The 12,044-nt window shown below is 29.5% G+C and overlaps 1 protein-coding gene and 1 pseudogene across 1 annotated transcript; both read right to left on the bottom strand.

Moving 5' to 3' along the window:
• Positions 1–269: 269 nt before the first annotated feature.
• LOC124825526 (UDP-glycosyltransferase 73C1-like) lies at positions 270–2,096 on the bottom strand. Its single transcript, XM_088116719.1, has one exon. It carries the CDS (start codon positions 1,839–1,841, stop codon positions 375–377), a length of 1,467 nt encoding a protein of 488 aa, XP_087972845.1. The 5' UTR covers positions 1,842–2,096; the 3' UTR covers positions 270–374.
• A 3,296-nt stretch (positions 2,097–5,392) lies between these two features.
• On the bottom strand, positions 5,393–7,343 carry LOC124825527 (UDP-glycosyltransferase 73C2 pseudogene; annotated as a pseudogene).
• Positions 7,344–12,044: the final 4,701 nt, after the last annotated feature.

Below are 12,044 nucleotides of genomic sequence, written 5' to 3'. Positions count from 1 at the left end.
AAAAAAATTAAAAGAAATACTGAAATGTATTTTTTTTTCCCAAAAATTTGATTGCAAAAGAGGCTGATGTATGTATTATTTCTGGTAATGACAAAGAGTTGTAATATAGATTCAATCAACATAAAGGAATACTAAACTTATAACAACAGATTATATATCCAAAAGAGAAGAATTGTCTAAAAACATTATATATATTTGTTAAAAATATAAGAATATATTTGAAAAATGTCATGGTACACCGTTGAAAAGATACATAATTGGGGTGTCTGTAAAAGAGAAAACATAGAAAGTTGGTAAATTTTATTAAAGGCATCACGGACAAGATTTGAAAGAAAAAATCTTAAGAGTGAAAAAGTGGTGTATGGCTAATGAAACTATGGCGTATCTCCCTTGTTTTTTTGCATGATATCCTGGATAAGAAAAGAGACGTTAGAATGAGAGGACCCCCCTTTCTCCACGGCTCTTTTAGCCATCTCACCTAATTCTCTAACCCTTTCTCTTCTTTCTTCACTTTCACTTGTCTCATTCATTATCTCTGCTATTGCCCTTTCAATGTCTTCCTTCTTCACTTGCACACCGACTTCCTCTTCCTTGCCCCATGTCATCGGACTTTCCACCCCAACCTTCACTCCAACTTTCAGAACCTTCACCACCAGACTTTCATTCAAGAACTGATCCGCAAACAGTGGCCACGTAATCATTGGAACACCAGCACATATTGCTTCTAAGGTAGAGTTCCAACCACAGTGTGTTATGAACCCTCCAATTGCAGGGTGTGATAATATTAACAATTGAGCACACCAGCCTCGAATCAGAAGGCTTCTAGAACTTGTCCTTTCCTCAAATCCGTTTTCCTCAATCCACTTTTCCAATGATTCTGAATGTTTTCCTTCCCTGATAACCCAAACGAAGGGTCTTTCTGATGCTTCTAAGGCCAAACCAAGCTCTATCAATTGGGGTGCTGTTAAATTGCACAGACTTCCAAGGCATGCATAGATTACACTCCCTGCCTTCTGACAATCAAGCCATTTTATATGTTCAGACTCATCAACCGAAGCCCTACCTCTTTGAGCCTTATCCAAGTGATCCTTGTTAATAAGAGACACAGGTCCTATGCACCACACTTTATCATCTTTCACCTTCTTGTATTCCCTTGCATACGCTGGCTCCAACTCTTCAAAAGAATTCATGATTACCCCATACGTAGCCATTTCAGCAGCCATAACTTCTTCGCGAAACTGTACCCATGTTTCATTCATCGATACTCCACTTTGTTTCATGGTCATCTCAATCTTGTCAGGGATACCGGGCAATACAAAGTACTCCGAATCCGATGCTATGTTCTCCCTAACATTATTGACGAGTATAGTATGATGACACAAAAGACAAAAGCAACTTACCCCAACAAAGGAAATCCTTGGGATATTGAATTTTTTGGCGATATGGGATGTATATGGCAAACACATATCAGATATTATGCAGCTTGGTGGTGGCCAAAACTCTCCGAAGAGTTTTTCCGCCGGTTGATGCAGAAGGTTTGCTGCTTCGAAGAAAGTCCTGGCCGTGCCAAGTGAAGGCATCATATCGATATTCTCGCATCCTTCTGGCAGTCCAACTTCTTCACATGGGAATGGAAGTTGAGCTAATCTAATAGGAAGTCCTGACCCAACATAACGATCAAAGATTGGTGTGAAACGAGCTGCGTTACCCGGAGTGGTGACGACAGTCACAGTCACACCGTGGTGAACCAATAGTTTGGCGATGTCCATCATCGGGATCATGTGGCCTTGGGCCATCAATGGAAACAGGACAAAGTGTGGCCCTTGTTCTTGGGAAGACATAGCTTTGCAGTGAAATGATGCACAATGCAAAGAATTCGCATTGCTTGCAATTTCTAATGTATTAGTGAATATTAATGTAAGCGCTTACGCAAGCAAATGGAATAATGCCACACTCCCGAGTCAAGAATTTTGACCTTTTCGGCCGCATTCAAATTTGTTGGCTACTAATACATGAACTAGGATTATGTTTCTTGTCTGTCCTTTCGTCCATCACACGATAGCTGTCAATGAGAGAGTCACCAAACAGAATTAGAACATGAATCATGGCTGGTCATCTTTTTAATCACGTATCCATAGATAATTGTAATATATATATATATATATATATATATATATATATATATATATATGAGCACTGGTCATTAACAAAATTATCCAATCAAAAGTTTGTTTGTTTGTAAGTGTATGTCATATGTCAGCAATCAATCAACGGTGAAAATCTTTTCAAAACATATATTATATTTAATCGATATTGCTGTCCAGGTTACTAAAAGTAGGTTAAATTCACTAGTAAGTACTGAACACATTATCTAATCGAATTCTTAATCTTGTAATTTTTGAAATTACAGAATTTGTTACAGTGACGATTTTAAGCTGTCATATAAACTACTTCTAGAGATTTTATTCAAATATTACGAGAAAAAATCAAACGATTTAATTAACTATTATTTTTAATTTAGGGAAGTAATAGTTTCTCCAAACAATTTAGGGTTTTATTAACTATGTTAACGTTACAAATATTAAAATATATAAAACTTTATCCGTAAGATCTATTAAAATATTCATCTTAATAAATAGTAATAATTTTTTTATTATTAGTAATAATAAATTTTTTTATTAGTAGAAACATTGATTAATGAATTTATATAAAAGAAAAATAGTAAGTTAAATAAAGAATCGTGATAGGTTAGTGGTTGGATTGTTAATACGAGTAATTTTGGATTTTTGAGTAACTTGATTAAAAAACTGTATTTTTGTCCTTAAGTTATATCGATAAAATTTTAATTTCTACTTCGTTTATTGTTAGATTGATCTAAAATTTTAATATGTGGTTCATAATAACGATTCATCTTGATTGCTTAAATTTTTAATTGAATGTCTATTCTTAGAGGAAGTAATTTCTCATTTTGAGTAGAGTTGAAAACCACCTGAATTCTCCTCTTAAGTTATCTTGGTAAAACCTCAATTTCTACCTAGTTAACCGTTAGATTAATCTGAAGTTTGAATGTATAGTTCATAAGACATTGATTCACGTTGACAACTCATATTTATATTGGAGGTCTATATTTAGATAAATTAGTTTGGTGTTTATTTGGGAACTCAACACTACCTTAATTTTGTTTTTGAATCATCTAGGCAAAAATTAAGATTTCCGTCTCATTAACTGTTGGATTGAACTGAAAATTTTACTGTAGATTCTAAATATGTGTTTATTTCATTTGATCGGTTAAATATTTAATTAAAAGTTTGTAGTTAGAACAATCTTCCCACATATAATATTTTAATTATTAATAATCTTTGATCGTATTTGGTGAAATATTTGATAATTGTATTATTGATTTGCATGTATGGTTATATAATTGACTTGAACATTATTCTATGTTAATTTAAGAACATAAATTTGGATCAAATATGTATTACATGATAAATGGTTGATGAATATAAACATCATATGAGATTGACCAAAGGTTGATATTTCAAATAGACTACGCTTAAAAGTAAATGGTTATAATTGAAGCTAAATACCCTTATAATGAAATAATATTTTTAATCAGAAATTTGACTTCAGTTTTACTTATAATTGAAACCACATTTACATTTTTTTTAGTACAGAAGTGAATCTAATGTTTAAAATAACTATTATCATACTGCATTGTGAATGTATTCAAAAGTAACTTTTTTTTTCTTGAGCGATAAAGTTTTGTTATTTAATTAATATTTTATGAAATTAGTTTTAATAGCATGTTTTCCTAAAGAAAAACTCAATGCATACGGGTGTATTATACATATATTATAATTTATTGTCTTCATGAAAAAAAAAATATATATATATATAAGGAAAAATACATTGACATACATATATAAGGAAATATAAGAAGTAAAAGTATAATTTAAATAGTGTATGTATTAACTTTCCCCCCTTATACTTTCATAACATATATTCCGTAAATAAAATCTTCAGACTATTATATGATTGACGAAGAAAACATTTAACGTGCAGTATGCATGCACTTTAAAGTAAAGGAATAACTACGTTTTGTGACATTATTTATTTATCTTATTTAGCTTTAAATTAATTGTTTAAATTGATATGTTAATTTTCAAATTAAGACAGTTTAGTTCCTTATAAATTTTAAGAGTTAATACAATTTGATACTCTGTCTAAATTGGATTAGTGTTGTAAAGTTCTGAATATGTTACTGAAAAATTATTGAACAGTAATAGTTTTTCAGTGACTATCTAAACCTATCACAGTTAATTAACATAATCAAATCGAAATTAAAGAAAATAAAAGTAAACAAATCATAAGATAAAAATATAACTAATACTTAAAAAGATAGTAATATATTAACAACTTTTTATCAATAATGTGTTACTATTTTATTAATTTATTTTTAACAAATATTTAAAACAGAAGATTGACAAGTGATTGCGTGAGCAAGAAAAGTTATAAAAATATTATTAAAAAAACATTTTTTTAACTAAAATGTAGATTCACGGAAAGTAACACAATAAAACAAACAATTAGAGCGCATGGACCTTTACAGGTTGTCATAGGACAAAGACAAATCAAAGGACCATCATCTCAATTACTAGACACATTTTATTCCCACTTTTGCAATCTATTTGTTATTTATATATTTAAATTAAATAACTTAATTAAATATAATATTATTATTCATGGTTTTTTAGATATCAAAATGATTCTCTCTCTTGAATGTTCTCACTCTGTTATAACCATAAAAATTTCGATTATAAAATAGTAAAGTATAAAATTAACCTGTTATATTAACATCAGAGTCACACATCCAGATCAAAAACTGCCGAAGAAAAAAATAAAAGGATAGTGTGCGTACCTCCTGCCTTGCAATTTTGTAATCCAAACACAGTCAGTTTTGTTTTTTAAACCTTAACTCATTCAAACTCGATGGTGTGTTTTCTAAATAAAAGAGTAGACTTAATAATCAAAACTGAGAGTAACTCATTTCCTTATATAAAGTTTGGCCATCAGGTTCAAAATAAATGAACTTTACGTTTAAACAAAATGAATAACTTCTCCATAATCTAATCTCTATGCAGTTAAAAGAATAAAAATAATCACTTAATAGATCACTTTATATTTCTTAAAAATAAAAACTGAAAATACTATAATATTTATTTTTATATTTAAAATAATGCTAATATTCGAATCATAGTATTTTGTAAAAAAGACTTTCCAAATAAAGATACGGGTCTTTTAAAGAAAAATTCATTAAAAGATACAAACAGTAACCATATCTTAATTTAATCATATAAAATATCGATACTATTATCTACTTAAAACCAAAACGTTAAGATAATAACTTAACGAATCTTAAATTTTTATATAATACTCTAATTTATACTCTATAAAAAACTTGGATTTCCAACTATATAAACTAAAAAAAACTTGGATTTCCAACCATATAAACTAAAAAAAATGAAAGGAATACGTGAACATGAGAATCGAGAATCTTCAAACGTCACTGAAATTTTCATCCTCTTTGGTATTTGTTTGTTGCATGATGTCTTGGATAAGTAAAGTGACATCAAGATGAGAAGAGCCTCCTTCTTCAACAGCTCTCTTTCCCATTTCGCTCAATTTGCGTACCCTTTCTCTTCTCTCTTTGCCTTCTTCATCATCATCCATCACCATGCATATTGCCCTCTTAATATCATCCTTCTTCACCATCACACCTCTCTTCTCTTCTTCTCCCCACTTCAATGGAACCTCTGCCCCAACGCTCACCCCAATCCTCAACACATCAGTAACAAGCTTTTCGTTTAAAAACTGATCACCAAACAGAGGCCAGGTAACAAGTGGCACTCCAGCACATATCCCTTCAAGTGTTGAATTCCAACCGCAGTGTGTTAAGAATCCTCCAATGGAAGGGTGTGATAATATCATTACTTGTGGTGCCCAACCTCCAATTATAAGGCCTCTCCCTTTTGTCCTTTCCTCAAACCCTTCTTCAGAGAACCACTTTTCCAGTTCTTGCAACTGGCTTCCCTCTCTAATAACCCATACGAATGGCCTTTTTGTATCTTCCAAGGCCAAGGCCAACTCCACAAGCTGTGAAGGAATCAAGTTGCATATGCTTCCAAAACAAACATAGACCACAGACTTGGCTTGCTGAACATCTAGCCACTTCAAGCAATGGTTCTCATTAATTGAGGCCTGTTTGCCTCTTTGAGCCTTATCCAAACCATCTTTGTTACATAACGAAACTGGACCAATGAACCACGCCTTATTATTTTTAACCTTCTTGAAATCCCTCACATATGCCTTCTCCAACTCTTCAAAAGTATTTACGATAACCCCATAAGACTTTTTTTCAGCATCACGCACCTGGTCTTTAAAGTCATCCAAATCAGTGGCAAGTGATCCTGGTAACTGCTCTTTGGTAACTTGAATTTTGTCGGGTATGCCGGGAATAGTGAAATATTTGGATTTTGAGGTGATGCTTCTACAAAAATCTGAAGTATGTATCACGTACCGGCAGTGGAGGCAAAAGCAAGAAAATCCGTGGAAAGAAACCCTTGGAATGTGATACTTTTCAGCTAATTGAAGGGTCCAAGCGATGCAGAAGTCAGAGATTATGCAACTTGGTTTAGGGGTAAGTGTCTGAAAGAACTCCTCTGCTGGCTTTTGGAGCATGTGGATGACTTGGAAAATTTTGGACATGTCATTTGATGAGACCATGTCCAAATTCTCACACCCTTCGGGTAGTCCTGCTTCTTTTGACGGAAAATTTAGTTGTACTAAACGGATTTTGAGGCCTGATGAAACAGCTCGAGATATGACCGAATTGAAACGTGATGCATTTTTTGGGGTTGTGAATACGGTGATGATCACACCACGCTGTGCCAATATTCTTGCAATGTCCATCATGGGGATGATGTGACCTTGAGCCATCATGGGGAATAATACAAAGTGAGGAATATTGTTTGTTTGGAGAACCATGGCTACCAAGAGGCAAATGAAAAATGGTTCTCTTGGTTTTGTGGTTTTCCCTCTGCGGTGTCCTTATCCTTTATAAGAGCGATGAAGTCTAAAAAATTATCATTCGATGGTTATGATGTAAGAGCTTACGTAATTTTAGTTGTATTATTTGAAGTGCGTGTGACTCATATGAGGCATGAGATTGGTGTCTTGTGTACGATCTGAGTCTTTTTTTTTTTGTTTCACAAATTATTATTATGAATGTAAAGTTTATGTTTTTTCCACAACTTTTGAAAATACTTCATTGGCATCTGTATTTTATCAACAAAAGACACAATGAAAAGAAACTATAAGTGTAGCTGTATCCTAACTAATCACAATTTTTATTTGTTTTTTTTTCTTTGACAATCTATGTTACATCATTGTTTATTACTCAATGAAATTAATTGACGTAATAAGGTTTAAGGGTAGTAAAATGAGAAATTGAAATAGGAATTCAATGTCAATAAAAAAACACTGTAATATAATTTAATAAGCAAAAAGTAGACTACATTTGAAAAACAAAAATGTGTACAACTAAAGTTTAAAATTACTTAGTGGATATGTATTTCTTTTAATTTGAACAAAATATAATAGTGAACTAACTTAACTTAAATTTGACTAAAAATAAGGTTATGTACGAGGTTTGTTTAATGGTGACAAAGTGGATTATGTTCCACGCACCAAAATTTGCAGGTCAAAAGTTAGACTTTTCAACTCATCAATTCGATTTGTCTCACCTAATCTTTCAAAATGGTGAGCCAAATGATAAAAATCAGATATTTTCTTAATTAAATAAAAATAAAAATAAATTTTTCTATATAATATTACTTTAAATATGTATTATTATTATTATAACTTAAAACATTAATAGTTATAAATTAAGTTTGATTATTAGGTATAATAAAATAATTTAATATATAAATATAATATTTTTTTATAAATTTAATTAAATAATTAAAAACTTAAAACATATTTTTTCAATTACATATTATTAATATATATATATATATATATATATATATATATATATATATATATATATAAACTATTTTATTTTGCGGGATTGAAGTTATAAGTCCTCTAAGTTTAGTTTGTTTAACTGTTTGTCCTAGTTATCCTTTGTCCTTCATTTTGTTCGGTCACATTGTAGAAGATATTCTAATGCTAAAATCAATAAAGATTCGGCAAACTCAATAATAAATGTATATTAAATATAACCAACCTACCTGACTATCTTAAATATGTATTTATAAAGTTTCAGATTACTTTTGACTTAATTACGATCCAACTGATAAGGATTGTGTTTTGACGTAAGTTAATCATCATCAATCTTAATTGTTGTTTAAGACTGATTGTTAGATGCATGTTGTTTGATCAATCGATTTATTTATTCTTAATTGGTTGGACAATATGATCCTAAGTTAACTAGAGACAAATTTTAAAAATATTTTTTTCTTAAAATAAGACCCATTAACTTGCCAACCCATCTTTTAAAGATTATTTTCAACCTGTTTTTACATGAAAGACAAGCTCCAACCATCCTATTTTTAACATATCAAGTGTGGGACGAGCCAAACTGATGATTTTGTCACTACGATTTATATGTGAAAGCAACATTTTGATTTATTTTATATGAAAATAATTAATATATGATACAAAATTGAAAGTAGTTACATCGATCATCCAACCGTAGGAGTTTGAAAGCGAGCGAGCGACCCAGACACGTCAGCAGGTTAGTCTCTGGGTCCCAAAAGTATCTACCGAAACAATATTAATACCTTTTGATATATACAGAGAAAAAAATTAAAACCGAAATGAAGAAAAAAGAATGGAAGAAAACACACTTAATTAAAAAAAATGGGTAAAAAGTAATATAATTTCATTTATTATTTTAAATATTATTATAATAATAAAATAAAATACACGCTCATACAGTTTATTATATATATATATATATATATATATATATATATATATATTTCATAATTGATTATGAATTTAATTTATTGTTAAATTAACCTAATTAACGGTAACATAAAAAGTTAATTATATTTAGTTAGAACATAACTGACAATAATTCTTAAATTTTAAATACAAAATATATTTTATTGCCAAAATCAATTAATTTAACATTACTTTTTTAATATATTTTTTTTATCATAAATCTCATTATTTTTCTCTCCTACTTTCAGTTTTCTCAGTTTTCCTTATATAACATTTTAGACATGTCATATGTGGTGTCTGTGTTGCAAGTAGATGTGAAACAAAGAAGATTGTTACTGAGTGTATGATGACTCAGTAAAAGAGGTAGAGACGTGTGGAAGTTGTAAAAAAATGTGTGTAATGTCTCTTGTCGTCCTCGGTTCGCCAAATGGAAGAAAGAGAAAACAAAAATGAAAAAGAAAACGAGAGGGAGCTAGAACAAATGCAAACTTTTTGTCCACATTAATGTTCTTGCAGCATTAATTAATAATCAACAAAATTAGTATAATTCACAAAAATACTATGATTGTTAAAATATGTTCGCTATTATCTCGTAAGCAGTTGTCATGTCCATTTAATCCTTCAATTTAAAAACTTTTATGATTTAAGTAGTGTTGTTAAAATGTATTGTAATTCAGAAACTAAGATTTGAATAAGGTTGGGTTTGAAAATTTTTCGACCCGACTCACGGGTTGAACCCATGGAATCAGGTTGGCTCACCAATCCATTTAATTTAAGTTAATTATTTATTATTTTATGTTTTAATATTATTAGTTAGTTTTTTGTTTTATTATATGGTAGATGGTAATAAAAAAGATATTTCAAGAGAGAAAAATATTATAGATTTATCTATTCAAGGCTCTAATATTATAAATGAACAAATGATACAAAAATTATCAATATTAAAAACTTATTTTTTCGTTTTTTGTACATATTTTTGAATTAGGCATGGATTGTATGATATTTTTTTTTATTTTGAATTTTCTTTGGAGTTTAACATCATTTTAGCATGACGTTTATTTAGATTTAAATTAAAAAGATGTAATTTTTTTATTTAAAAAAATTATAATTAAATGATTCAGTGAGTGAATTCATTTAACTCATTAATCAGTGATGGATCGGGTCGGGTTCGAATTTTTTTAGCTCGCTAACAAGTGAGCTGTGTTGGGTTTGCTTACTAAGTGACCAACCCGTGCTAAGCCAAACCGAATTACTCGTTTTGACAGCTCTAGTTTTAAGATATTGATTAATTATTGATAAAAGAGGAAGAGATAAAAATTACTTTAAAATAACTTTTCTTCCTTTCTACTCTTGTTTATCTTTTTAATCTATTAAGGAAGAACTATTTGCAAAAACCATTGTACTAAAAAAAATAAAGAATAAAATCAAATAAGAAAAACTTATAACACTATATTCTAATATTAGTATTTTTTTTTTATAAAGATTATGTGCTTTTAAATAATCACTAGTGTCATCATAAATATAACAAAGTGTCAATATTTTAAAAAATTAATATGTTAAAACTAAATATATTATTGATTATAAACAAATATCAAGCTAATTAAATTTTATTTGCTCCACTATGAATACCAATAATCTTTTTAGGTCATTCATTAATGATATATTTTTTTGGAAAGACATTAAACCTATGTTAATGTGTACCTAAATTGTCTCTACATATTTGACGTTGTTGATAAAACCTTTCTTCCTATATTATAATTTACAACATTAAAGTATTTCTAGGTAAATACAAAAGTTATTCAAAAGTACTTTCTTTTAGAAATAAAAAGCAACACAACCTAAGAGATTGAGAAAAGTACTATAATATCATAATATCCAGCACTGTCAAATTATTTATGCTCAACACGTTTAAAGAGAATACAAAATAGAAACAGCAATAATAATACTGACTCATATTGATATTTAGTTAATATATATTATAAGAATAAAATAATTATAAGAAATAAATTTTTATTTTTGTAAAAAGAAATCATAAAAAATAAAATATAATATCTAATAAATGTAAAATATTTGTGTCTCTCTCATTTTTTTTCATCTTCCTTGTATAAACTCTATGAATGTGGTACTTGTGAATGTAACCAAGAACAAAGTAAAGGTAGAGGTTGTTTGTGCGATTTTGAATTATTTGTTGAGTATTTTATTATTGTTTTTGTTTCTCTGTTTTACTTTCAAATTAGACTAATAGAGATTAATTTTAACATTTTAAAATATATTAACAAATTTCTTAATATAATAACTTCAACATTTAAAGTACAATAAAAGAAAATTAGCAGAGAACAATCATCACCAGTCCTTGTTAGTTTACCATGAAAATAATAATGTTGTATTTGGACGAGGCAATATAAGAGAGTGATTTATTTATTTAGAAAATTTAAAATTGTTTGAAGTAAATTGATTTGTTTCAATGAGAAAATTAAAAAAAAAATTGAAAATTTTTAAGAAGATATTTTAAATAATTAAAATAATAAAATTTCAAATTTATTAAAAAAAAGAAAAGGAATTTGAAATTTCACAAATTTTGGAATTAGTCAGTAGAGGAGAAAACTCCACGGATCCAAAACTTCGACTCATATTAGCTTTTAACTTAGTCGAGTCGACATCTAGTCCGAACTGACTTAATTCGACCTTTGGTCAAAGCTAACTTGTCTCTATTTATGTTCATAAATGACTCATGTTGATCTTCTGTTTGATTGACTCAGCTCAACCTTTCGCTTGAGTCGATTTAACTCGACCTTGCACTAGAATTGATTTAACTCGACCTTTCACTTGAGCCAACTCAACTCAACCATTTGATTTGGGTTGCTGAGTTGGTCCTTCATCTCGAGTGACTTGACTTTACTTCCAATCTAGACCGACTCATCTTGACTTTTAACTATGACCGACTAGTCTCAACCTTTAACTAAGATTGAGTAATCACAACCTTTGACCAGGATTAACTCGACTAGAGCTTATGCTCAAGTTGGCTTGACTCGACC

This window comes from Vigna umbellata, chromosome 5, assembly GCF_029865625.1.
Source record: "Vigna umbellata cultivar VRB3 chromosome 5, Vumbellata_1.0, whole genome shotgun sequence".
Classification (NCBI taxonomy): Eukaryota; Viridiplantae; Streptophyta; class Magnoliopsida; order Fabales; family Fabaceae; genus Vigna; species Vigna umbellata.
Note: the sequence above shows the minus strand (reverse complement) of the source record. Positions and strands in the feature narration are given on the sequence as shown.

Excerpts from the sequence above, each read along its gene's own strand:
- LOC124825526 (XM_088116719.1), bottom strand. The coding sequence starts at position 1,841 with ATGTCTTCCCAAGAACAAGGGCCACACTTTGTCCTGTTTCCATTGATG.